The 27,724-nt window shown below is 47.9% G+C and overlaps 1 protein-coding gene across 6 annotated transcripts in view; it reads left to right on the top strand.

Moving 5' to 3' along the window:
• The window catches only part of TNIK (TRAF2 and NCK interacting kinase), a 146,594-nt gene that overhangs the window by 93,649 nt on the left and 25,221 nt on the right, over positions 1–27,724 (top strand). For 3 of the 6 annotated variants that reach the window (XM_063167324.1, XM_063167328.1, XM_063167325.1), the window contains exons 10-18: positions 2,441–2,616; positions 4,201–4,267; positions 5,659–5,863; positions 14,200–14,310; positions 14,754–14,840; positions 16,112–16,312; positions 20,574–20,738; positions 22,388–22,627; positions 24,821–24,927. In XM_063167324.1, the coding sequence (XP_063023394.1) occupies positions 2,441–2,616; positions 4,201–4,267; positions 5,659–5,863; positions 14,200–14,310; positions 14,754–14,840; positions 16,112–16,312; positions 20,574–20,738; positions 22,388–22,627; positions 24,821–24,927 (1,359 nt within the window). The remainder of the gene's footprint in view (positions 1–2,440; positions 2,617–4,200; positions 4,268–5,658; positions 5,864–14,199; positions 14,311–14,753; positions 14,841–16,111; positions 16,313–20,573; positions 20,739–22,387; positions 22,628–24,820; positions 24,928–27,724) is intronic. The other 3 variants (XM_063167326.1, XM_063167327.1, XM_063167329.1) reach the window with 2 other exon arrangements.

Consider the following 27,724-nt stretch of genomic DNA (forward strand, 5'->3'; position numbering starts at 1 on the left):
TCTGGGTGCTTTGATGGAAGATCTCCTGGGAAGCCACAGTGTAATGAAACTCCAGCTTCAAGAGCAGCTTGGTGCTCACCTGGCCTCTGCTCCCCTTCCATGATCAAGCAGGCATCCCTGGTGTCCATCACAGCTGGGACATGTGCACCTCGGGTAGCTCAGAGCTCTGTTCATCCTCCAAGCTGTCATTGCAGTGGAAAGCTCCAAAGGATCCCGATAAAGCTCCACCAGCTCCTTGAAAGCAAATTTTTGCAGCATTTTCAGTGTAGCACTGGGCAGATTTGCTGTCCTTGGCTCATTTCTCAGCTGGAGGTTTTTGAGCTTTGCTGGGATGAATCCTGGAATTCTGCAGGCCCATCCCAGGAAGAGAGGAGATGTTTGACCAGGCTTTTGGGCTTTCACAAGCACAGGTCACAAGAGCAAAGCAAAATGGAGAAAGGTTCAACTTGAGTTTGTCCTTGCTTTTGTGCACAGCAGCACATAAGTAAAAGCACACTACAGGGGCAGACCATCTTTTTCCTTGCATGTAAAAGTAGTGAAGGGACTCCAGCCCCTCTGAGGGTAAGTCAGGAAAGCCAAGAGAACACTGGCATGGGAGCCTGCCCTCAATTAAAAATCGCAGAGAGGAAAATAATTTTGTTGCTTGCTAAATCCTCAAACTAGCTTTTGAAGCAGTGCTGTGTTCCAATGAAATTAAAGTCTTTGGTGTATCATTTTCTTTCCCAATTAAAGGCAGCCAGCAATGAAGCTTTATTTTCCTCTTCCCCTGGTTGCAGGCAAAATGAACTCAAACTTTAGTGATTTTGTTCCCATAAACTTTCGTTGTAAAAGACATGAAACCTCTTTGTTAATGAGGTGATATTTGCACTGTGGTACCACTTTTCATCCAAGCAGCTGCAGAAGCTTTGCAAACATTGATTTAAGCTTTACAAAGCCCAGGAGCTGGAGGAACGTGTGTGTTTCGGGAAGGTGGGCTGCCCTGGGCCTGGGAGGGGATGAAATGTGTGGTGGAATCCTCCTGGATCAGAGCCAGGGAGAAACCCTTGGTCCTCAGCTCCAGTGGGGGCTGAACCTGCCCCTGGACAGGCTGGCTTTGAGAGAGGAAGATTTTGGGAAATGCAGCAGCCTGAGCTGGAAAATGGAGGGGGAATCCTTGTCCATAGCTGCTCAGGTGTCTTAGGGCATCACAGGGCACTGGGAACCCCCATCCCATCACTTCCAGAAGGATAATTTTTCAGCTGCTTCACCTGTATTCTCTTTGCACATGCTCTGGACCACACATCCAGGATGGAGCCTCTCCAGCTTCACACCAGCAAGGGAAAATCGTATTTTAAAAGTGATTTTTCTTTTTTTTTTTTTTTTGAGCATCACATTGATTGTGCCTTCTGGGTACACTGATACACTGTGCTTCTCAAGGCAAGGTGGGGAAGGCAGATTTGCTCATTAGCAGAGCTGGAGGGAAGATTTAATTGGATCCAGTAGCATATTTTATTTTTGCATCTCCATTTGTATGGATTAGCACTTGAAAGATAAATCATTTTTAGTCTGACAGCTTAAAAGTAAAATCCCTGAAAGCTTATTGTTTTACTTCTAATGCAATTCTGTAGTATCTGTTGGCTTCTGACATTAATTTATATTCATTTTCTTATTTGCTAAAGCAACATAGACTACAGTAGCCTGTCAACATTTTCCTTTCTTGTAAATCCCTGTTCTCTTGAGTTTATAATGTGGTGAAATTAGTTCCAGGAAAACTTTGGATATGCAGCACATGAGACTAAGACAAATTTGTTTATTAAAGATTTGGCTGAAACCGTTTTAGCTGAGATCGAATGTGACTTTGTGGGCAGAGAGGAAGGCAGGGCTCTGTTCCCATCTCTATCTGAAGAGCTTGTCCCAGTTCCAATCTCCCAGTCCCCCTGTCCCAATCTGTTGGATCAGGGGCTCTGGGGCTTGCTGGCCCCCCAGACCTGGTGGGTTGTGATGCTGCTGAGAGAGCAGGGAAGGGCTGCAGGCAACAGCATCACCCAAAAGTTGCCTGAGCTCTACCAAGCCCTGCAATGTTGACACTTAAATCTAAAAAAAAAAATTAACCTAGCTTGTCCCACTCAGCTTCACAAAGATTCATCTCTTGAAACACTGCCTGGGGTTATAAAATATGAGAAACAATCCACTCAGGCATTGTGCTTATATCTGTGTGTGTTGTATCTCGTTTCTACCTGCAGTTTCACAGGTTCAGAGGGGAGGGAGCAGGAACACTGCCTTGCCTTTTCTTGGGTGCCATTGGTGACATCTTGCTTTGGTGATTCTCTGGTCATACTGATGGTTCCCAGCTTTCTGGGATAACGAGCGAGACCTGGGAAAAATCATCTCGAACTTTCTAACATGAGAATCAATATATTTACCTATTATTTCTGTACCTTCCTTGCCTGTTCTTGACCAGGTCTAAGAAGTTTCAGTCCTTCATTGAGAGCTGCCTAGTGAAGAACCACAGCCAGAGACCAACCACGGAGCAGCTGATGAAGCACCCCTTCATCCGGGACCAGCCCAACGAGAGGCAGGTCCGCATCCAGCTCAAGGACCACATCGACAGGACTAAAAAGAAGCGAGGAGAGAAAGGTCAGTGGACAAGAGAGAAGGGTCATTGGAGAAGAAGCAACACTCTGAGCAATCCTTAACCTCTGCCATGTGCTCAGATATGCCTGCCTGGGCAATCTGTGACCTCTGCCACGTGCTTGGGGATCCCTAGTGCAGACCAGGGCACGTCCAGGCAGGTGAAGCTTATGGGTAAAAGAGGGAAGACAAAAAGGACTGGGTTGCCCAGTACTAGTTCCCCTTACTCAGATGGGTGAAATTTTTTGCAATCTCGTTAAATTCTATAGGTGTGAGCCTTCATGTGGTTTTGGGGACTGATTGTTTTGTTGGGTTTGATTCCTCTCAGTCGTTGAAATGAAAATAAATACCTGTAACTAAACAATGCGTGTTCATGCAAAGCAGACAGGTGACTGTCATTAGAGTTAATCAGTGTTTTTAAATATTTTTTTTTGCCTAATGAAAAATGATGCCACTTTTTAGGCCAGGTGGTAATTTCCACATGGAACATCCAAGCCTTGATTCATTAAAGCGTGTGTATAAAATTTACGTTTGCATAGATCCGTGCTGGCGTGTGGGAGGGTGAAGCTGCTAAGCTGAATTTTCCCCAGCTCACGTATTTCATGCCAAGTGTGTTGATCTACGTGACATCCCTGCAGCACCAGCGATGAGCAGAGCTGTGCAAACCAACATCCAGATAAGACCCTTGCCCCAAAGCAATTCTGCTGACTAGGAATAACCCATTAAACTGAATGTTTTCAGTGAACTCTCCAGGCCCTATCAAAGTCCTCTGCAAGAAAGATCAGATAGCAGAAGAAACTTGTTAAAGTATTCAGCTGCTTGTGAACTGAATTTTAATTTGAAAGCTCATTTGTAGGATCCAGCAAATTAATATGTTGCTATTTCTCTTCTTATTGGTAGTGGAATTAATTTTTCATGAGTACCTTCCAGCCCCTTGTAATAGATTTCACTACAATCAAAACAATAAAATGGGATCCCAGTGAAGTATTAAATGTGTTTAGTCTGGCAAATGAAGGTTGGACCCTAGAGATGGAGAGTAATTGGATAAATGCAAGCCTTTCTTTGACTATAATTCCCTTCATCCGATAAAGATGATATCCCAGCAGAAATTGCAGTATGTAACACAACATTGCAGTGAGCTTTTATGTGGATATCTTCATTGCCTGGAAATTACATGGATTTGCATAGGAAGAGCATATGTTTAGGGAAAGAGGAGCTGCTGCCTTCAGAGCCTTGGGTAAATCCCACCTCCCTGTGGCTGTGGCTCCAATGGCTGGTGGTGCACCTCCTGTTGCAGACCCTGAAGAAGGGGGTTACTCACTGTCATATGGGGATAAATTCTTATTTTGTGGACACCCCCATCTTTACATCAAGGGGCTGTGGTTGTCAGGGCTGTTGCCCACTGTGCTGGTGCTTCCCTGCCCTTGTGGCCCCCATAAAACCACAAAATGCAGAGCAGTAATGCTGCTTATTCTTGGTTATGCAAGGTAAAGAGAATTGGCTGTTCTGCCTTCAGAGCTCTGGGGTTTTCAGCCACTGGAAAAATAAATGAGTCCAGCAAAGGGCACTGATGAGCAATTCTGTTCCTAGATGAGACAGAGTACGAGTACAGTGGAAGTGAGGAGGAGGAGGAGGAAAACGACTCTGGAGAGCCAAGGTAAGAATCAGCATTTCATTTGTGCCCTTACATCCCTTGAGCTGTGCATAAAATCAGCTTGGAGCATGGGCTCCTATGAACTGGAAGTGGAAAAAGGACATTCTGAGCACAGAGTCCTGTTCCCTGGCAGAACAGAGGGAATTCTCACTGCCGGGTGGTGCGTGGGTATGAACTGATGCTCTGGATCACCTTAACCAAAAGCTGGGGAAGAAAAACCCCATTGCCTGTTGGATCTGCAGCACAACATGGTGCTGTCATGGGAATACGGATATTGAGATGTGGAAAAATGTGAGGTGAAATTAAAAAATTCTTCAAAATATGGTTCCTTACATCCAAGTGTAACTAACTCCCAGTTTCCATGTAATTTTTCACCATGAAACCTCCCAGGTGCTGCTGCAAGCACCGTGGGGCTGGAACTTTCTTTGCTGACATTTTTCAGAGCTGTTGTAATTAGTATCAGGTTATTCCATTATTTCTCTGAGATAATGTAGTATTTTAATAGCTGGCAGTGATTCATGCTAAATGTGCTTTGTGCACAGCTAAATATAGTGCGTGCCAGCCACTGCAGCACCAGAGGCTTTGGTTAGAAACTTAATGTAAAGGAAACCTTGCCCTTTCCAGTGAGTAAATGACCGATGAGCCATGAGCAAAGCTCTGTCACCTTGCAGGTCCCCATCCCTCCACCCCTGCTGCCCTGACGTTGGCAGGGGGTTATTTACAAATCACAAATGGAATGGGACTGCTGGGGAACGTGCCTTGAGCTCTTTTATTTTTCAGCATTAGTTTCTTTACATGATTATGACAATGGGAAGAAGCCAGCAGCTCACATCTCAGGCAGCAGACTAAGAATTTGATGTTACAACTTACTTTATAAGTTTTTTGGCCAATCACACAAAGCAAAAGCATATTGACAGTAGTTCTATTTAATCACCATAAGCACACATACCTTTGGTTAAAACAATGCTTGCTTACTTTGAATACAATACCTGCTTGTAAGCCTTAAAACACAACGCCCAGAGCTCCATCAACCTTCCTAATATCTTGCTGGATAAACTTTTCTGTAGCTTAGAGAGTTACTCTAGACAAGCGTTAATACACAGACCGTTGTTCTATGCGTTAATTCACAGATCTTTTCTACAGTTTAAATAATTTTTCTGCTGACCTATCTCATAGCTGCTACTTAGCTCTGCTCACAGTTCTACTGTATCTAAAGCCAGCCTTTTCCAGCTTTCCCAAACCCCTCTATTTTTGCGGATTCCCACAATGCCCACAAGCTCTGTCGGGTGCTTGGATGCTGTCGGGATGGGAGCGGGGCCACGCTGGGGAACCACACAGGTACAACAGCTTCAAGGCTGCAGGGAGGGGATCTCTAACGCTCCTCCTGCGTGCAGCTCCATCCTGAACCTGCCCGGGGAGTCGACGCTGCGGCGGGATTTCCTGCGGCTGCAGCTGGCCAACAAGGAGCGCTCGGAGGCGCTGCGGCGGCAGCAGCTGGAGCAGCAGCAGCGCGAGAACGAGGAGCACAAGCGGCAGCTCCTGGCCGAGCGGCAGAAGCGCATCGAGGAGCAGAAGGAGCAGAGGAGGAGGCTGGAGGAGGTAACTGGCCAGGGCTGAGCTGGCTGTGGGTGTGGAGCAGCAGAGTCTCTGGTGGCAGGTCTCTTGGCCTCCTTGAGCCAGGTCTCATAAGTTGTTGGAGGTGTATTACTCACCCAAGGTAGCTCAGCTACCTTTGGAGGTATAAAATCAGCAGGATGGCTTCTGTCGCAGTGTTGGAAACACTAAAGTGTAATAAAAGGCAGAATAACAAATAGAGAAAAACCGAGCCAGGTGCAAGAGGTTCTTGCTCCTGGTAAAACACCTCACAAAAGCGATTAGTTTCTTTGCTCGCTTCTTTTTTTAGTAAATTGACTTTTTGGCTCCTGTCCAATTAGCTGTCCTTAAGTCTGAGGTGAAGTCCCCTAAGCCTGTGAAATGGCTCTTTCACCTAACCAAGGAGAGAAACTTCTGAGCTTCTTTCTTTTTTGAGGGGACAAAGGAGAGTTTTGTCACTCTGTCAGCAAGGAGCACATTCCTGTAACTGTTCTCAGGTGGTTTAAGGTTATGAGCTGACCTCTCCAGTCAGTAATCCCAAACATTTTGTCACAATGGTCAGGCCCCATCCTTTTGGTGTAGCCTCCTCCAGCCACTCTCCCCACCATAGCCAAGTGTTGCCAACTTTTGTGAAGGTAATAGAACTAGTTTGCTATGAATAAATCCTTGGAATTCTAAACCTAAAGGGGTCCCTGGAAGTATTGAACTACTAACTATAGAGTTAGCCCATGACTGGGGTGACAGCTGTGTTCAGTCGAGGTGTGCAATCCAGCATCTGTCAAGTTCATTATCATTATTTGCTCCTGTGGACTGTTACAGTGGAAAAGGAGCTGAAAAGCTCAATTTGCCCTGTCCCTGGATCCATGTGCCATTTGTGTCCTATTTAATCCATAATTTCAATTTCAGTCTTACAGTCCCTGCCAATTACAATTTCTCTTGCAGGGGAGGGGCAGATGCCTGCCTGACTTGTGCAATGATCCATATGTGCCCTGAAGGATAAGATTTCATTACTCTTGTCTTTACATACCAGCCACAAATGCAGTCGGTCTTAAAATTATCCACCCCATTTAAAATCCAGCTGCAGGATTTGACCTCGTGACTTTGGGTGTCCCTGAGCTGCTCAGCCTGGCCATGTGCTCTGGAGGCAGTGCTTGCTTTTGATTTAGCTCCTGGTTCTTGTATTGAAGAAATTCATCAAAAAATAAAGGGGCTTTTCCCCATCTCTTGGGGGTTTTGATGGGGTTTTTCAAAAAGGCACCCATAGCCTTGCTCTGAACTCAGCCAAGTGACTCATTGAAGGGTTCATATGTTGAGGATCATTAAACTAGCTTTCTCAAGAGGTCACCAATATGTCTGATAAAAGGGTTTGCAGTAAATGGAGTGTTAGACAATCCACCCCCTTTATCTGTACTGGGTAATGCCTCAGGCCAGGGGCACAGACAGGAAGGAATTTCAGGCAGCTGATGGTGATGATGGTGATAGTATGGCCCCTCTTCGAGGTGGTCCTCTGAGCCCCTCCAGGGCAAAAATCAACACAGGCAAATCCCAGGCAAAGCATTTTTTCAGTCTGGTAAATATGTAGGTTTGTTGTAGTGTTCAATACTTTGTAGGTCAAGGTTTGCTAGAGCCCTGCACCCATCCCAAGGCAGGCAAGCTGCTCTGGGAGAGGACAAGGCTTGCACACAGATGCACCCCAAAATCCCCTGCCCCAGTGGGTGTTTGTGAGGACTGCTGTAAGGGAGCTTGGTTCTGCCTTTGTCTCAGCCTGCTTGCTGCAAGCAGTACAGGAGCAGAACAACAGCAGAATAAAAGCAGACACCAGATTAACTGCAATCCTGTAATGAATACAATGCTTGCTGCTGTATTAATATGTTCTCTTCACACAGAAGAAAATTGTTCTCTTTGCTGCTTCCCAGGCAGGTTTTGAATGGAGGACTAATCCCTTTGCTAAGCAGGAGAGCTCTGCCCTGAGCTACAGAGTTGCTGCCTTGCTGGGCTGGGCTGTGCTCAGTCCCCTGGGCTCTGCCAGTTCCCTTCTGTCCCCAGGTCATTAAAAGTCACCATAGCCAGGATTTAAACCCAATGCCTTTTCTAATGGCTTGGAACAGCCCCTTCACCCACTGCCTTCTTCCCAGCTGGCTCACAGCTTTTGGACCTCGGGTGAAAGGGGAATGTGCTGGAGCAAAGCTGGCCAAGAGGTGTTTGGAAGCTCCTGCCATGTCAGGGGAGTGGGAAAGGCAGGGGGCTGTGGCTGAAGAGCATCCTCTGCCCCCTTGATGTGATCTGTCCCACGGGCTCAGCCAGGATCAGGGCAGATGCTGGGGCCAGCTGGCAGCTGTGATAGCCCCAGCATCTTCTCAAGTGCCCATTTCCTCAGGTCCATCTGGCCAGGTTTAGCCTCACCTGCATCCAGCCAGAGCAAAATGAGCTCTGCTCTCTATTAGACACGGTTTGCGTGGCGAGCAAGGAGCAGCTGAGTTGCTATGGTGAGGATTAAAGCTGGAGTCCTTGAAAGAGGCACAGCCCTTCTGTTGCAAACGTGGTGGGTTGTGGCAGTGGTGGGGACAGATGCTCCCCAGCATGGCTGGCTGTGGCTTTGCCAGCTGCAAGGTGCCCTGAATCTGCAAAACCAGAAAATATGCAAGGGCAGAGATTAGCAAATGAAGTTTCATGGCTGCTGCAGGGATATAGTTTGGATATAGCTTGGTCTTTGCCCTTGCTGGGTATTTTGGGGCGGGAAGCCTCTGATGGGCAGCCACCAGCAGCTGTCACAGTTGTGCTGAGTGTGGTGTGGCTGTCCTTAGGCTCCCAGCACACTGCATGGCTGTGGAGGGATGCTCCAGCCAGGCTGCTGCTGTTGGGCCTCTCTGCTTTTTCCTACACCAGCTTTGCACTAGCTTTCATCAATAGCTTTCTTGGCCAGGGATTTATTTTGGTTAATGGGAGCAGGATTTCTTCCATGCTACTTTATGGTCTGACTAAGATGGGGTGTGCCTGCAGCAGGCAGCAGTGGTACCAGCAGATCTCTGGGGGAACAGACCAGTGGAAGACTCAGATTACTGTGTTTTCAAAATAAATTTGACCTTTAAAACACGGCAGAGCAGCCGGGACAAATAAACCCTTGGAGCTGGTGGCTTTTGGGTCTCCCAAGTCAGCCTGTTCAAGCTGCCAAACATATTACTGTGTTTACAGAAAGAGCTCCTACTCATCATAAGATGCTGTGGAGGTGTCCAGGCTGAGGGAGTGAGTTGGCATTTGGGCCCAAGTGCAGCTCCAAAGGGATTGATGTAGAAGGATGCCAAGCTCAGAAATGCCTGGAGTTAATTTGTACTGAAGATGAACAGCAAAAGAGCTGAAGAAAGGCCTTAGTGGGATAACTGGCCCATTCCCCCATCAGTGCAGACCTCCAGGAGGTTTGTTTAGTGGTTTTTCAGTGTCTTTAAATACTGGCAGGGGCAGAGCTCCTACCCTTTCTCGTGTCTCAAAATGAAAGAATCACATTTTTTCTGTCACCTTGATCTTCCTAAATGGGGATTTCTGAACCTCTCACAAAGCACCTCCCACGTTAGGGCTTTTTTGGGGAAATCCACCATCTCCTGATGTTGCTCTGACAATAACATCAAATGCATATAGTAAAAAGTCAAGTGAGGAGTCTTCTGGAAGGTCTTTATGGCCTTCCTGGTGCCCTGCAGACCTTGCTGCCATCCTTTGCGTGTCTCCTTGCATCTGTTGGACACTTGGGTCTCCTTTTTCAGGAGCTGACCAATTTCCTTCTCTGAGGCTGAATCTTCTTCCAGGCAGTCAAAGAGATTTAGATTTGCAGCTGTCTTTAATTGCAGTGGAAGTAAAAATGCCCAAGCCAGCTTTGAAACCGGGGCTTTCATGGGAGCAGAGTTGCAGCTTTGTTTTCCCTCTCACAGAAAGTTGGTCTCATGAATTCAAAATGTGCACCAGAACTAACCCTCAAATTAGGAAATTAAATATCAATAGATCCAACAGCACTGCAGAAAATGTTTGTGTCATGCAGAAGGGTGAATAGGCTTGAATATATTTTAATTTTTCCCTATATATACATATATTAGATATATATAGTTCCCTAATCAGCCTTCCATTTGTTGCTGGCACAGAATGAGCCTTGATGCACTGGTTTAACCACCAAAACTCCAGCTGAGCTGTAGGAATAACACATCCTGGGGTCAGGAGCTTTGGGGATCCTGCAAGACAAATCTCTGTGCAGACCCCTTGGCAGCAGTGGGCAGATGGAGTCAGAGAGGGCTTTACATAACCTCATTTTTCTGCCAAATTGTGGATTTTTCTCCATTCTAGGTGTAAAATGAAGGTCAGATCATTACAGGGAATGTACCAGGCAGATCTAAGCATCTTGCTGTTTTCATTTGAGGCTCCAGTTAGTGCACTTACAGAGCTGGATGTTCAAGGGATAAAAAATTGCTGAAGCTCCTGTAAATGTTAACCAGCAGAGCACCATTGACTGGAAGCTCTTATAAAGCAATGAAAAAAAATTCAGCAGTTAGTTGTAGGTAAATTTAGGTTATCTAAAATGGTGGTTTGTTATTTTCTTCTGCATGTGCAGTTGTCCCATAGCTTGTAGGAACCTTGTCATTAAGCCCCCTCATAGGTGTGGGGTCCATGGGGACCCTGCAGTGGTCCCAGCAGCATTCCTGCACCCATTTCCAGGGAGAGCTGGGTTACAGCAGCCCCTGTAGTACAGGTAGGAGCTAAACCTCATGTCCCTCTCCTTTTTCTTTGGTCAGGAAGCATGTAGGGCTCATAGTTCCTGAAGCATGAGATTCCTCCTGCATGGGGCATCCCTGCATGGTGATCCTGAGCAAAAGCTCTGCAGTGGTTCAGAGCAAATCAGATCCCTGCTTGCCGTGGTGGGAAATTCTGACCCAGATTCTCTACCAGTGGGAAACACCTCTCCATGCTCCAGTGCTTGGTGTGTCAGAAAAGATGATGTTCCAGCCACAGTCACTCTTTCCCTGGTGGCTCAGATAAATGAGCCTGTCACAACAACGCAGCCACCTAGAATATTTGTTTTCATTTGTCACTTGGAATTCCCCTTCCACTTCTTTCCTGGCTCATGCTGGTGTTTGGGAGCAGCAAGCCAGGGTTTCCAGGAGCTTCTTCTTGCTGGTGTCAGTGCCTCTCTGAGCTCACAGGGTTCAAGGGGCAGCTGCAGCTCCCTCATTGCTCATAGCCCAGGATGTGTCTGATCTGGCAAAGTGAGCTCGCTCTTTGAAGTCCTTGTTTCATGCCAGGCCTCCAAGGGCCTCCCCACCAGAGGTTTTGCTTTTGTGTGTCTCCTCTCATCAATATTTAAAACCTGTCATATCTGGTGCAGTGCAAATAAGACCCCGTTCTGGCTTACAAGCAGCTACATATAGCTTTACCTGCAGAGTTATATAAATGCAGCCCTAATTAATTGGTGCTCTTGCCTTGCATGAATAATGGATCTGGATGGTGTAAATACACACAGTAGTTTCAGGCTTGGAGAAATGTGGGAAGTGTGCTCTTGCAGTGGGAGAGGGAGGTCAGAAAACAGAGAGAAAAGGAGGCAATGAAAAGAAAGAAAGATCTTTGAATCTTTGATTGGTTTTTTGGGATTTTTTTGTTTATTTGTTGGTTTTGTTTTGTTTTTTTTTTTGTTTGTTTTGTTGGGGTTTTTTGTTTATTTGTTTTTTGGGGTTTTTGTTGAGGTTTTTGTTGGGGTTTTTGGGTTTTTTTTTGTTTCTACATGCACTTGTTTTCAGCTGCATCTCCCTGATCCAAATCCCTCTTTCAAAAATGGTCCATATCATCCTGATACTGGGTAGACTGGGGTTTTGCCCACTGCAGTGCCAGCTCCTCTCCAGATGTTTGCCAGCTGCTGCAGCGGGGCCATACAGGGAAGGCAGCTGATTCAGCCCTGCTCTTCTGGGCTGCAGTGTTCAGCTGAAGGTGCTGGCAATGCCACAAATGGTGACAAGTGACCTGCTTCTAATGTGACCTGACAAATGTGCTGTGGAGCTGCAGGGCAGTGCTGCTCTGCTGGCCTCCATAAATGTGTGTGTTGGATCCTGCTCAGAGCCTCAGCCCCAAGAGCCTGCCTGCAGCAGGGTGCAGGGGGCCTTGGAGCATCCAAAAGAGCATCAGGCCTGGCTTTGAAGGAAAGTGGTCCCTGTGGGTCTCAGTTCTCATTCCTGTAGTTAAGTAGGCTTTTAGAAGGCTGCTGGTGAGGTGCTGCCTGGAAGGAAAGGGGCCAGAAGTGGGGCAAGCTCACTGGGGCATGTGGGTACCCAGGAAGGATGAGAAAATTGCTTTTGCCTCCTTGTTTGGAAGGATTTGGATTTGTTCACCTACCAGATTGGAAATGAAGCCCGTTTGGGTGATTTTTATTTAAGAAATAGCTGTGATATTCAGGGCCTTGCCTCCTGCCAGCCAAGCCCAGCCTACACAAGCATTATGTGCCTTATTCAGCAGTGTGATAGTTTAACTAAAAAAGCCAGCCGTTAAAACCCACCCCAAAACCAGTGTGGCACAACTGGGACTGGAAGCTCAGGGTAATTTATTCAACACATTAGTCTGAAGATGTGTGCTTCAGAGGTCATGGGAGCAGTGACCAGCACCTGAGGACATCAGGGAGCACTGGTGAGGCCAAGAAATCCAGTAAACCACCAGGGTGCTGCAGAGTGCTTGTGTCCTGGTGGTGAGCCCTCTGCAGTTTCCAGTGCAGAGTCCCAAAAGCTGCACCCAGGCCCACGTTCCCCTGTTGCCAGTGGGGACAGGAGTGCACACAGAGCAGCACATGCATCCCCTGCCCATGTGGGCAGTGCCAGGGACTGTGCCTGCAGCTGGCAGGTTATTTCAGGTTGGAGGCAGTTTTTCCTTCCCTGATAAATACTGCTATAGGTGGCACTAAAGCTGTGCTGCAGCTCAAGGAAATCATTGGAGTCCGTGTGGATGTTACCTGTGGGTGAGGAGGCAGCAGCAGGACAGGCAGTGGCTCCTAATGGAAATGCTGGGGTCTTTAAATGTTTGTTACAACAGCTGTAGATAGATTTATCTCCATGGATATCTATCTGTAAAGATATCCTTGGATGTGTATCTCCACAGAGACACAAATATATAGAATATGGAGGAAAATACAGTATCTCTATAGGTATCTACAGATTGATACAGATTTTAAGTCAGTCTGTGCAGTGCAGGTTCCTGCAGAGCAGCAGTTTCACACGGAGGCATCTTGGCCTCTGCAGTGCTCAGCCAGCTCTCCAGCTGCTGGCTCCAGCCCTCCCCACGGTTTAGAGAACGCATGGCAGTGCCAGCTTCTCCAGTGACACATTGCCAGGCACTGCTCAGCCACCGTGTGTCGGCAAGGGAGGGGAAAAAATACAGGAAAAAAAAGAAGGAGAAAGAAGGGCCAGGTTTCTGCTGCAGCGGGTGCCTTCCTGCTGCCGTGTGGTTGCACCAAGGAGATGATGGGGACGATGGAGTCAGGGCAGGCAGCTCCAGAGCCAGTCCCGGCATTGGAGTGCCCTCTGCCGATGCTGCATGCGGTGCTGCATGTGTGCTGCAGTGAGGGGCTGCCCTGGCCAGCAGCCTGTGCAGCACTGCAGCACTCTGCTGCCAGCCCCTGCTCCCGGCGTGGTTTAGGAGGAGTTAGGCTGGGTTAAAAGCAGGTGTGTGGGGGCTGCAGGTGTGCCCAGGGTGACTCACAGCAGGCTGTGGGTTGTCATCACCCCAACACTCCCTGTCAGCAAAGGTGCTGCAGAGTGGAGCAGGCAGGGATGCACCCAGGAGGAGTGGGACAGGCAGGACCTGACAATAGCAAGGGAAGTCCCATCCTGCTCATTTGGTGCTTCAGAAAGGAAAAACCCTTGGATTTTGAGTCTTCCTTGTTGGTTTCTGGTCTCAGCAAACATAAAGAGGAATGCATTCCCTCTCAGTAGGCAGTAAGTCCCCTGGCTCTGTCCCTGATCCAGGGACAGAGGCAATGGGTTCATGTAGCTCCCAGCTGTCCAAGGCTTCATTAACCTCCTGGTTGGCCATGCTGGGACATGGGGACCATGCACTGCCCCCATGGCTTCATCTGCAGGTGGGAGATAAAATGATCTGGTTCTGGCCAGGAGGATGCTGTGGGTTCTCCACAGCCAGTGCCAAGCACCCGAGTGTGTGAGGATGGAGTGGCATCAAGGAGTCCCTGTACCACCGAATGATCTCCTTCGATGGGTGGGAGCCCTCTGGGTGCGTGGGCAAGGTGACACCCCAAAAACGATGACAAAAAGGACTTTGAGCTCCTGGGGAGAGGGACGGGGATGCTGACCTGAACCTCCTGCCCCCCACAGCAACAGAGGCGGGAGAAGGAGCTGCGGAAGCAGCAGGAGCGGGAGCAGCGCCGGCACTACGAGGAGCAGATGCGGCGCGAGGAGGAGCGGCGGCGCGCCGAGCACGAGCAGGTACCGGGCTGGGAGCACGCCTTCCTCCGCCTCTCATCACAGATCTTCCTGTAAACACTCCTTTTTTGCCACTTGAGAGCAAATTGCTTAATTGTTAACACTGCGTGCGTCGCTTTCACTGCTGTTTATTTCTGTGTGGATCCACTTGCTGGCCCACAGATGTGAAGGCACTTGGTGCAGGTTTTCCATGCCCGCTTGTTCTTGGGGTCAGGTTTTTTGTTATTCTTGAGTAATGTTTGCCATTCCCCAGCAGTTTCCATTCTTGTAGAGTGGTGGACACCCTGGGCTCTTGGGGCAGGGATGGAGGGTGCCAGGGCTGATTGATCAGATCACTTGGGTGGGGTGGATGTGGGTGCCCACCTCATTCTCCTTCCTCCCTGGAAATACTGGCTCTTTTACCTTCTCTCTCTTTTTCCTTTGATCCTTGCTGCCCATGCCTCCAGGAGTACATCAGGCGACAGTTAGAGGAGGAGCAGAGGCAGTTAGAGATCCTGCAGCAGCAGTTGTTGCAGGAGCAGGCGCTACTTCTGGTAAATGGGAGGCCACGGCCACGCTTGCCGCTTGCTGCCCGTGTCGTGTCCGCATGCACCCGTGTGCCCCAGTGCCTCCTGGCATGCCCAGACATGGGGGACACCGCTGTCACCACCCTCCCTGGAGCCTCCTGTCCTGCTCCATGGCTGCAGCATGCCTGGATGCCCTGTTCTGCCTGGGGCTGGCTGCCCTCATGGTGCACGGCTCTCATCGCATCCCTCCGCAGCATTGGTGTGTTTGTGTGTGTGTGTGTCCTCCTGAGAGGAGCAGCCCTGGTTGCTGCTGTGGAGTTTTGGAGGCTGTTTGCAGCATGTTGGGATGTGTTCCAGCTGTTGTGTGCCTGCATCCATCAAACCCACCCTGCCATGCTGTTCTTCATGTTCTAAGTGAGGGCTTTTGTTTCAATTTCCTCGCAGGAACACTGTCTGTTCCCTTGTGAGCTGTTTGCATTCTTGATGTCCTCTTTTTTATTTAATTTGAGTTTGAGTTATCCTTTTTACTGCTGGTAGCTGTTACTCTTACTGCATTTTCTTTTAATCTACAGGGTTGTTTGTTTGGGTTTTTTTTGTCTTGCTATTTTATTTAGGAAAAAATCCAAAGCCCTCACAGAAACCATTACCTTTTAAAAGGACTTCGCAAAATTATTTACTCCTTTAAACTCATAGAGCTGTAGGGATTCAGAAAGATCACACAGTTGGCTTTGCAGTCTGACTCTTCTCAGGATCAATTAATTGGTCCTACAGAGGAGTTGGCTTCAGTTGAGTTTTGTCTGACCATAATATCATGAAATGGTTTGGGTTGGAAGGGACATTAAAGACAGTCTCTTTCCAACCCCCTGCCATGGGCAGGGACACCTTCCACTAGACCAGGTTACTCTGAGCCCCATCTTGACCAGGGGATGCTTGGCACATCATTGAATTGATCCTTCTTTTCTCTATCCAGAAAAACTTGGGCAAAGTCAGTGGTAACTGCTAAGCAAACCTCAGCCCTCAGTGGGTCTTTCAGGGTTTCCCTGACAAGGCAGCACTCACATCCCCCATTCCTCCCAAATGGGGCAGAGCATCACTGGCAGAGTCACAACTCTGAATTTGCTGGCTCTGCTGTCTCTCCTTGGGGATGCTTTACAGCTCAGTCCCCAACGTCTTCCAAATCAGCGAGCTCTGCCAGAAAACAACCTTTCAGCTGCTCAGGCCCCATTGTTGACCCAAACAGATAAATCTGCAGGTTGCAGGCTGGCTGGGCACCGTGTGACTGTGTTTCTCCTGGGCAGGAGTACAAGCGCAAGCAGCTGGAGGAGCAGCGGCAGGCGGAGAGGCTGCAGAGGCAGCTCCAGCAGGAGAGGGACTACCTGGTGTCCCTGCAGCAGCAGCAGCAGCAGCAGAGGCAGGACCAGAGGCCAGCAGAGAAGAAACCCCTGTACCATTACAAAGAAGGGATAAATGCCAGCGAGAAGCCAGCGTGGGCCAAGGAGGTAAGGGAGAGCAGGGAGGATGGTGATGCTCGTGTGCATCTGCAGGGCTGGCTCTGAAATGCACTCAGCGGGTTGTGCTGCACAGGGTGGGGACCCAGGAGATGCCATCAGCTGTGCTAGGAGCACTCCCAGCTCGGTGCAGTGTGTCTGGGTTTGTACAAACGGGAGGTTTTTCCATGAGGGAATGTGAGAAGGAGAGTGAATCCCTCCTGGAGGGGTTCAGCCTGTCTGGGGGCTTGTGGACATAGAATCATATAATTCAATTAAGGGGTTAGAATGGACCTTGAAGATCACCTCCTCATTCTCCTTCCTGCCATGTCCACAAGTCTGCAGGGTCAGGGGTGAATGCAGAGGGTGATGGTTGTGAGGTTCTTTGCTGAGCCCTAATTCTGCATAGGCAGGGGTTGGACAGCTTTTCCCCAAGCTCAGGGCTGTATCCCTTGGGGTTGCTCTTTCCTGATTTTTTTTCTCTCAGGCAAAAAGAGAGGATTGTAATAGTTGTGAGATCTTGAATATTAATTATTGCTAGTCTGAATAGTCTTGAAAAGATTAAGACATGCATTGTCTGCAGTGCAGATTCAGAACCATGTGCAAACTCTTTCTCCTTTATCTCTTTGTGGTGACTCCAGTAAGACTGGTGCCTGCTCTTGCTATTAATTTTTCTAAAATTCCATCATCATTCTCCAGCCCTTTTTAGTGTAAGAAGAGGTTTGATGAGTGGGATTGCAGATGAGGTGTTCCAGATATGCTGAGCTGCCTCTGATGAGAGAGGCTTCCACCTGGGTGGTTCCTCTGCAGCTCTGTGCAGAACTGGGTCACTCTTGTCCATCTGCTGGGAGGCTGAGAGTAGGTAGTGGGCAGGGAAAAGGGAATAAACTCTGTCTTTTATTGCCTGGTTTTAAGTAAACCCTCTAGAACCTTGCTTAAGTGCTTCTGGCACTGTCTGCAAAACTTCAGCAAAGATATGTAAAAAAGAATATTATTTTTTTATCTGGGGTGAAGGAGAAGAGTGCTGGATTTAGCTTTCCCTTTCAAACACAAAGGCCCATTTCTTCTGTTTCATGGGGCTGGCATCTTTTTGATGCTGTCCCTGGAAGCAGGACATTGGGAACTGCACAGTGTTAAAAAGAGCAGCAGAACATGGCCTCTTCCCCTTTGCCAAAATCATAGGGAAGATGAGGTTTCCTGTTGTTGGGGAACTTCTCCAGCTTCCACCAATTAGCTCTCCAAACCATTTATTCCTTACCTGTGTCACTCTGTCTGGTTTCTAATTAAATGCTCCAAGCTGTGGCATCTTTCTGCTGTTGGGAGCAGTAGTTTGATGTACTGCCTCAGCAAAGCCCCCTTGGGAATCTCCCAGAATGACTCCTCTTGCCTCCATCCTGTTTTATCTTCTGTTTAGTCCTACTTTTAACACAATTCAGGTACTTTGCTGCATATATTGAAGGCCCACCTTTGCTGGCTCCACAGATAGATTTGTGCTGATACTTAATGAGCCCACCATGGTTTTTGTTACAGTTTAGCAATTTCCATACCCAGCCCATGCATGCTAATTTAACAGAAATATTGAGACTTTGTTTTCCTGTGGGAACAATGAAAAGACAAGTCTGGTGCTCAGCCTACAGTTTCTGGAGGCTGTGCAAAGCTTATTTGGATATTTCCTGAGGATTTTGCATTACATCCCATACTGCCCTTGTTTTTATGCTTTTTTGGTCTCAAGTCTTCTCTTGTAGGAGCTTGATCACCACGGCTGAGCCCTCCTCATGCTGTGCCTGTCTTTGCTTTTCACACCTCTCCTTTATGCACACATTTTCCCACCCCACTGGTTTTCACAGGGTGACCCCAAGACCCTGCAGGAGTGGGATGAAGCATCAGAGTGAGGCTGTGAGACTCACCCTGTGGTCATGTCCCTGCATCCCCTGGTTAAGGGGCTGGCCTGTTGGTGATGACAAAGCTCTGGGTGATGATCCAGCCTGTGCTGCATCTCTCACAGCTTCCCCAGAGCACAGACAAGGATTTCTCTTGATGCTGAACGAAACAGTCTGAGCAGATAGTCCTGCCAAAACGCATGGATGCACACTCCCTTCTGCTGCCCCTTCTACTCATCTTCTGGTTACCCAGGGTTATGCACTGGAAGCTAACTTGGGATGTAGCTTGGATGCTGTCCCAGACCTGTCCTGATTTTCCAGGCACATCTCTTATAATTACGGACTGTTTGGGCTTTTTTGGAGATCATGTTGGGACCCTCTGGTGATCCAGCCAGGGATGTGGCATTAGCACTCTGAGCTGTGGTCCTGGAATTAGCAGCTCCCTTTGTTACTGACTTTTCTGTTATGGATCAGTATTTGCTGAACAAGGTGTTGCAGATAGCCAGGTACAGCTTGGTCAGCTGAAGGATGGATTTGGGCAGGAATATATCACACATGATTGTGCAGAAAGGAGGGGACAAGTTTCCACATTTTCCACATGGTGGCTGGACCCCATGGTGCTTTCCCACTGTTCAGAGCTTCCCTGAGAGAACTCAGGGCTCAGCTGTGCATCATGAGCTGTTCTGTTCTCTGCAGCAGCCAACACCCACAATCAGCTCCTCCTTCAGTCCCCGTGGCTTTTATCCTGCTCTCACTTTGAAGTGATGTATTAAGACATTAGCAATCTTCTACTGGGACTGCACAGACACTGCTAAGGATGTTTCCTGTTTGGGGAACCTTGAGTTCAATTAGAGATGGTCTGTACTGGAGCAATGATGAACATCTGAAGGATTTTGCTGCTTTTTCCCCCTTTCTGCCTAACAGTGGAATCAGTAGGGCCCCACCAAGCACAGCTGGAGAATTGCAAAAGCATCTTTTGCTGTGCTGGTCCCACAAGGTGCAAGTGAGGAGATACTGGCAGTGGGAAATCAAGCACCTTTCTCCTTCCCAGTGCCCAGACATCCCAATTTGATCCCTCTCCTGCCTTCTCCTGCACACCAGCTTGGAGATCCTCCACAATCAGCTGCACCTTGGAGCCCGGTGTTGTGCTGGGAGCAGCTGGGGCGCAGCGGCTCCGTCTCCGCCTGTCGCTGTCCCTGCCAGGGCTTGGCTGAGGAGGAGATGGACTGGAGCAGCCGTGACCCAGCACTCAGGCTGCTGCTCGCTTTTCAGAGGCACTTCTCCTTCCCACCCTGCTCCTCTTCTCATCCCTTTGTCTCCTTGGGCACTGCTGAGCAGAGCTTTGCACGGCCTCTGCTTGCTGGTGGGTCTGGGGAAGTTGTGGTGACCTTCTAGGACACAGCAGTAGCCCAGGCTACTTAAACTGAAGAAACAGTCCATAACACAAATTTCTTACCTAGATTTAACTCTGTTTCGTGCTCAGTCTCTGAAAAGGATTCATTTTTATTCATATAATGGTTCTTTTGTTTCATGAGTATTTATTTAAAGAAGAGCTGTGGTTCTTTCCAAGCAAAGCTGTTGTCAAGATTGCCTTTTACTGTGGCATCATCCACAGTGGAACCGAGACACGCTAGGGGTATTTAACACTTTAATGACACATAAATAAAATACACATCAGATCCCGAGGTATCAAAAATTCTGCATAGCATATTCTGCCTGAATATCAATGCACAGCCTAGCTGCAGGATGGCACGGCTGGGTGAGCTGAAACCACCGTGTTCCCATCAAGGGGAGCTGAAAGCAGTGGGCTTGGGGTTGATGTTCTCTCTCAGTAAAAGAGGTTTTTCCCCTCCCATACATGACAAGGTGCCAGACTCAGTAAATTCAGATCAAAGCCAACATTTTTCTGGCTGCCATGTTTATTCTTTTATTCAGATCAAACAAAACTACCCGTTGTGGTGTTTATAACAGTGAAGGAAAATGGTTCCCTTGCTCAAAGATCCATTTGAGAAGAAGCAAGAGCTTCTCGGGAGTATTCTTCTAGGAACATCTCTCTGAGGCCTGCTGCCTTTTCTTTATGTTTTCTTTTTAGTTTCTTTATTTTTTCCATTTCATATTCAGAAATTAATGAAGCGTATAAATCCAAGCATTTTCATGCCTTTAAAATGCATTTATTGCACAGTTTGACGGAAATCTTGGATTCCATGATCACAGAATCACTTAGGTTGGGAAGCACCTCCAAGATCATCAAGTCCAGCCTGTGAGTGATCACCACCTTGGTTAAGCAATAGATACGCTATGCCTGAGGAGAAAGGGGGTTTCTGTATGTTCACGCCTACCCTGGATCCCGTTGGAATGGGTTTTTGGGCTCTGACTGTCCCGGTGTCGCGCAGGTGGAGGAGCGCTCGCGGCTCAACCGGCAGAGCTCGCCGGCCATGCCCCACAAGGTGGCCAACAGGATTTCTGACCCCAACCTGCCTCCTCGCTCCGAGTCCTTCAGCATCAGCGGCGTGCAGCCAGCCCGGACGCCGCCCCTGCTCCGGCCCGTGGACCCGCAGGTAACGGTGCTCCCCCTGCCAGGGTGCTGGGGGTGCTGGTAAGGAGACGAGGAGTGATGGATGGATGGCGGGGAAATAGCGGCTGGCTCCCTGGATTCTCAGCCTTAAGCATGTTCATGAGTAAGAGCAGCATCTGCATGCATGAGTGTGTTCCTCTTGTCACCTCCATGTGTTAGCAACATCACGCTGGTTTGTACCTTCCTTTGAAGCATCACGTACTGGTTACTGCTAGAAACAAGCTGGAGGACCAGGAGGAGCTGCTGCTCTGGGCCAGTGCAGCTGTTGCTCTGATCCTCTTTGGATCTGGTTTATGTAAAGGCCTAAAACCACAGAGCCTGGTACAAAAGACCCGGGATGCTTTGATGCTGAGGATCATCAGAAAGAGGTTTTGCTTTCTTTGCCGCTTTGATTCAAGGTTTTGTTTTGGTTTTCCATTGAGTTGACATCAGTCACGAACACATCTGGAGAGGGCATAGATCACCATGACTGTCACAGAGGAGGGGCATTGTTATTCTAGAAGTTTCTCCCAGCCATGAGATCTGTAAGAACTCTGCCACCAAAAGCTGTAGGAGTGTCAGTGCTGGCTCTGGTCCAGCCGCTGGAATTGCTCCCACAGATCCACAGACTCCAGCAGGGATTTCAGAGGGAAATACAAAGCCTTTGCTCCAGGTTCAGCTGGGCTTTCTATGGAATATGTGCCAACTAAGTGCCAGCCACGTGTGGCACCTCCAGAACAGAGCCAGCCTTAAACAAAAATGTGCAGGAAAGCCCTGAAACATACTTTTTTTGTATGCAATTGGAAAGTGGGCAAAACCCCACTTCACTGTCATCCCTCTGACTGACCAAGTAATTTTCAGTGACTTTCTTGGTGTCCCATACCATCAGCAGCTACAGAGACTTTTGTTTGGCAATAAAATACCCATGAAAGAGTTGCTTGAAGCCCAGAGCCCCGTGTCAGTGTGTGTGTGCATACTCCTGTACCCTTGAGACATGGACACATACAGAGATCTGTATGTAGAAATTTCAAATAAAAGTCACATCCCTGTTGTATCAATGGAGTGCAGCTTCACAGAGTCCTGGGAAGGAGCTCTGATTTCACAAACTGTAACCTTGTGATTTTCTCACATTTCCCAGAACAGATGTCATTATTCCTTAAACTTGCAACCTGTAGGGCTAATCCTTGGGAGCCACCAAGACCTATAGAAGCTCATGCCTCAAGATATTTTTTAAGCCATCTATGCCTCAGAATTCCTGATGATTTTTTTAATCAGTTATTATTTATTATCGTTTCCTTCTTTTTGGTTTTTTTTCATTTTTAACATGGAAAATCCATGCCAAACCTCATTAGTACAACCACGGAGGTGCAGGTGTAGGAGCTGGACTTTGGGCCAGCAGCAGCAGAGCCTGGGGCGGGCACGGCGTGTGCGGGAGTGTGATTTTTAACAGATCTTGCCTTGAAGTGATGTAAGTCAGAAGTTCCTGAAATCAAGGCAGTGCTGATCTCAGACCAAGGGGGCTTTTCAGTGCGTCCAAAGTGCTAATCAAAATAAATTTTTTTTTAATCAAATTTAAAAATTTTTTTAATTCCGTTTTTATTTTTTTTTTAGCCTCCATTTTGACTGATAGTTCTGTTTTGACTTGGTGCTTAGATTCCACATCTGGTCACTGTGAAATCCCAAGGAAGCTCCTTGTCTGGGTCTCAGTCACTGCATGAACAGCCTGCAAAGGGACTGGCTGGGTTTCAGGAGGCTCTGACGGTGACCTCTCACCGCACTGAGATGCCAAGGCAGAACTCGGACCCCACCTCAGAAAACCCTCCTCTGCCCCCTCGCATTGAAAAGTTTGACCGAAGTTCTTGGTTACGGCAGGAGGAAGACATTCCACCAAAGGTAACACAACCACTCCTCACTTTCAGCACCTCAGAGCTGAGTCCCTCTGGCGAAGCAGAGTGGGCAGGACTGAGCCCACCCCGAGGCTCTGCAGCAGGGGCTGACCCACCCAGGGGCTGCGTTTCCTCAGGACATGCTGGGAGCTGCTCTTGGCTGCAAAATAGCTGCAAAACAGCACTGCCCTCCAGCAAAGAAAGTTCTAGAGCTCAGACAGAGGCCAAAACAAATTAATCTCTTCTCTCCCTTGGATAAAAAACAACCTTCTGCTTAAATAGAATTATAGGAACATAAAATTTGTCATACTCAATAAGACAGGTCCTTTTTAGTCCAGTACCGTGCCTCCAGTTGCAATCAATATTGATGGAAGACTTGTAAGGGCTCCAGCAGCTTTATACATTCATTGACATTTTGGCAGTGTCTGGCAGTACCTCTTTAATTAGGATTCTTCTGGACCAGTATTTCGATTGTGTTGTTTATACACCTTCACTTGGGAAGAATTATAACTTGGCCATTAAAGCTGCCCTTACAGTGAATCAGTGCTCAGCCAGGAGGATTTTTACAGAGGAGAAATGATTATAAATTGATTAGTGACAGGGAGGCAGTATTTGTCCCTGATTGAGAGGCAGTTTTTCTGTGTATTTGCAAAGTGAGTAACTTGCCTTTTGAAGAGCAAAGTCACAGTCACCAGGTAAGCCTCCCTGTGCAGGGGATCTGTGGTGGTGTCATGGGTGTTGATAATGCTCCTGTTTCTGCTGTCACCAAGCAAGAGGGGACATCAGTGCTCTGCTGAAGGCAGCAGCAAGCCAACAGCTCCTGGAACTGTGTGTGTGCTTGGCTCCTCCATCGTGCAGGGGGGTGGCTGCCTGGTTTTAACCTAATTAAGAAAAAGCCCTGCAATTTAATGTTGGCTTTTGCCATGAGTCCTTTGAGAAGGACGCTCGGCCGCAGCGATGCCCTGCGTGGTGAGACCATGGCTGCTGGGAGAAAAGCTGTTTCTCCAGCACTCTGCAGTGCTTTCCCCCTTGGCTGAGGGAAGATGGACGCTGGAAGGGATCCACCAGATCACATTTAGGGCTGGTGTGTTGGCAGTTCCACCCCAGAGGAGCCTGACTGCACACTGGGCTGCCCAAGGTGGGTTTGGGGTGTTTGGAGGCAGGAGAGAAAGGACTGCCCTGAGAGGCAGGACAGGCTGTCTCCGTGGTCCAGGGTCTTGTTTCTGCCAGTGCTTGTGGCTGGATGCTTCAGAGGAAGGTGAAAAACTCCCCAAGTCCTGACTGCAGAGTACCCTACCTGGAGGGGATACTGCTTTGTGCTGGGACAAGCTGCAGTCCAGACTCTCTAAATCTTCTCTTATCTTACCTAATGGAACCGTGTGTTTATTCTTAAAAAAGCCAAGCCTAATCCTTTTTCTTGCTAATCCTGACGAGCCCTTGGCCTTTCTGTTACCTGGTGCAAGGTATTGAACCAGGTGAGTATTGTCTTGCTTCTGCACATCACTGAGGTGCTGGGGATGAGGCCACTGTACCTGTGACCATGAAGTGATGCCTGAGCTCCCACGGGATGGGGCAGAGGTCAGGGTCACCTGTCACTGCCCCTCTAGGCTGTGGTTGGCTTTGGGTGCTCGTGCTGAGCCCTTCTGCCAGCAGCAAGGTTTGGCAGTGGCCTCTGAAGCTCAGTGGAGGTCACAGTGTCTAATCCCAGTGTTAGGTGGGTCAGTCTGGGTCTTCCCACTGTCAACCCTCTTGTTTGTCCACCAGTCAACACCTTTTGTCTGCTGGCATGCGTCATATCTGAGCTAGATAGAAAACCTCTGTTGTGGCTGTAGAAATGCACTTCAGTCTGAATTTTACCTTAAAAATTACTTGTATGGGTTTTGTTAGATTTAAATTATATATATGTGTGTGTATATATGTGCATACATTTCTTCTAGATGTAAGTGCCTTTTTTGGTGGTAGCCAGGCTGCTCTGGGGGCTCCTGTGCCAGGAGCATCCCTGATACCACCTTTGCTGCTTGCTGCTGCCTCACACTCCAGTGATCCCTTCTAAAAGCTGAGAGCCTTGTCTTTCATAATTGCCCTAAATACTGCCTTTCTCTCAGTGGGAAATCACTTGTAAATCAGCCTTGAGGCAGAGCTGGAAGGTGATCTGTGATGGCTCAGGTGGGTGACTGCAGATGTCTCCATTCTTTTCCAGGTGCCTCAAAGAACCACTTCCATATCCCCTGCCCTGGCAAGGAAGAACTCCCCGGGCAATGGCAGCGCCCTGGGGCCACGGCTGGGCTCCCAGCCCATCAGGGCAAGGTGAGGGCATGCAGGGGATGGAGAGGATGGGCAGTGTGGAGGTTCCACTTGTGGGTTTCTCTGGGTCTGGATTGAAGGCACTTAAGACAGTAATTTGTGTTTGGACTCAGGTGTTTATTATTTCTTATCAGTAAAACAGTCTCACTGCTGTGAGTTTGGCAGCTTGTCATTACAAGACACAAAATGGCCAACAATCTCTTGTTAGAAGGTCTTTTAAGACTAAACTGTCCAATTAAGAACTGACACCTAGATTATTTTCCCTTTTAACCCAATAACTGATTCCAAAAAGCTGCAATGGGGACTTTTCTGCCCAATTACCAAATGCCACCCAAACCCATGGAGAAGAAGGAAGAAGAAGCATGAAGAAGAAACCCAGGACAACACGCTGTGCCCTCCATCTTACTTCTATCCACAACATACTAAAAATCCCAAAACCTAAATTTCTCACCAGCTGATACACCTACACTACTCTCTGTAATCTATTTCACTTTTTGGACTTTTGTGGATACCAGTGTCTATCTTGAAGTCTGGGAAACTTTCTCCATGGATGAGGGTCAAATTCAGTGCTGCCCTGGGGGTCAGGGCACCCCAGAGCAGACAGAGAAATATTCCCTGAGTGCCCTAGGTTTCCCCAGGGCAGGAGTGACCCTGGTGTGCCACTGCTGCACTGCCTGGCATTGCCCAGCTGGGAGCACAGACAGGGGCTGGGTCCAGCCCTGCTTTAGCTGACTGAGCACCACCTGCAAGGCTTCTCTTGTGCCTGGGATGAATTTTTGCATCCAACAGTGATTTGTACTGACAAGGCTTGGAGCTTCCCTGGAGGCTTTGCTCCCTTCCTGAATGAACTCCCGGGCATTGCAGGGTTTGGAGGTGGATGCTGCATCTGCTGCTGTGGAGGCAAACAGGAGTTTGGGTGCTCCCCTTGCTGGATTTAGGTCCTGGTTCTCACCTCCTGCATGTCAGTGGGTCCCTGTAAGCCAGTGGGGAGGTCTCAGTGGTACATTCCATACATTTCTTATGCATCAGAGTGGTTTTTCACAGATAATGACTGAGGAATGTGCTGCAGGACAGACACTCATGCAGCCAGCTGAGATCTTCTCTAGATGTAGATCAAGGATTAAATTCTTCCTAGGACTGGGCCTTCACCTCAGGCGGATCCAGCTCTGGGAGGGTGCAGTGCCACTGCTGTGGCCCCATCCCTGCCGTGCCACAGCTGTCCCTGGGCATGTCTAAAACGAGCAGGGAGGCTGACAGGCTCTGCTCAGAGCTGGATGTTAAAAACACAGCTTAGTCATGCGAGAGCCTGTCTGTGATTCACAGAACAGACCTCAGACAGGCAAATCCTGGGAGAAATGCAAGTTCCAATTAGCCTTGCGTGAGGGAGCTCCTTGGCTGCTTCCTCCTGCCTTGTCCTCAGAGGGGGAGGTCAGAAAGTGACTGTGGGGATGTTCATGGGCTGTGCTGTCACCAGTGTGAGCAATGCCTCCCTTTCCAGCTCACTGCCCCTCTGTGCTTCAGCAAACTCACAGGCAGCAGCCCCAAGTCACTGCAGGGACAGCAGCAGGAGGAAGAGAATTTTTTGTTGTTCTTTTCTTTTTTTTTTTTTTTTTTTTTTTTAATTAGAGAAAAAGCATATCATGGTTTGTTGCTCTTCTTTGCCAAAAGCTGAAACATTTTGAATTCTTGAAAATGTTGCTATTTTAATTAGCTGTTGCTTGAAGGACAAGCTGTTGCTTGAAGTTTAAAATGCAGAGGGATATTGGACTGCGTAATCTTTATAAGTGATGCTATTGAAAGTAAAAAGGATAATGGAAAGCTGGGATTCAAGCTGAAGGTTGCCCAGTGTTTCCTAACCCTCAGTCTGGTTGGTGCAGGTAAATACATCAGTTGCCAAAATTTTCAAATATACTTCATTAGTTAATTTAGCTAAGGATTTCAGCCATAGAACCTGAGCTGGAGGCCTTCAGTTTGATGAAAATTGGAAATTATTAGGATGCTACCACGTGTCCCTTAAATTTGTCATTGAAATTATTTTATACTTTATTTCTCTCACACTAATGTAATATTTTTCCTTTTTCCCCGTTTCTTCTATTGGTTCTTGGTTTTCCCCATGCATAAATACAAATATTACAAAAATATCCCATCTTTTATTTGTCACCCAGTTGTGACAAATGAGGGAATATTTACTATACATTTTAAAGAGGCCTTTGAATAAGATCACTTCCAGAAACACTGTATAAAACCAAATTGCCTAACTCTGCATGAACATCTCTTCTGATGTCATTTCAATGCCAAATAAGAATTAATTTCCTAAAGGCATCTGATACCCAGAGAGATATTAGTCACTCCTTGTGTATCAAGGGCACTTTTTATTCTAGATTTATCTGTGTTCACAAGGGTGAGAGAAATCAAGGAGGAAAAGTGGATATCTGATGCAAGTTTGAAGTGAAGCCATGAAAATTTGGGACTGTGAATTAAGTGGTACAAGAGATCTGCAGCCTTGCTGCACATTGGAGATCCTTGCTTTGCTGAAGTCTTTGTCTAACAGCACATCACAAATTCCTGCATTTACGAAGGATTTTGGTGGCTAATTAGGTAACTCCAGCTTTGCAAATCTACAGATCAAGAGCAAGGAATCTTTTAATGGTTGCCAAATTTTATAAAATAAGAGCAGAGAGCTACTCCAGGCAATTTTTTGTTGTTGTTGTTGTGGTCATAGGGCACCCAAAGTTGGTGACCTCAGCCCTGTCTCCTCCAGCTGAGGAGGACTCTGGGGGCCTTTGCAGCCACCCCTGTC

The sequence above is a fragment of the Melospiza melodia genome, chromosome 12 (genome assembly GCF_035770615.1).
Source record: "Melospiza melodia melodia isolate bMelMel2 chromosome 12, bMelMel2.pri, whole genome shotgun sequence".
In the NCBI taxonomy this organism is placed as follows: Eukaryota; Metazoa; Chordata; class Aves; order Passeriformes; family Passerellidae; genus Melospiza; species Melospiza melodia.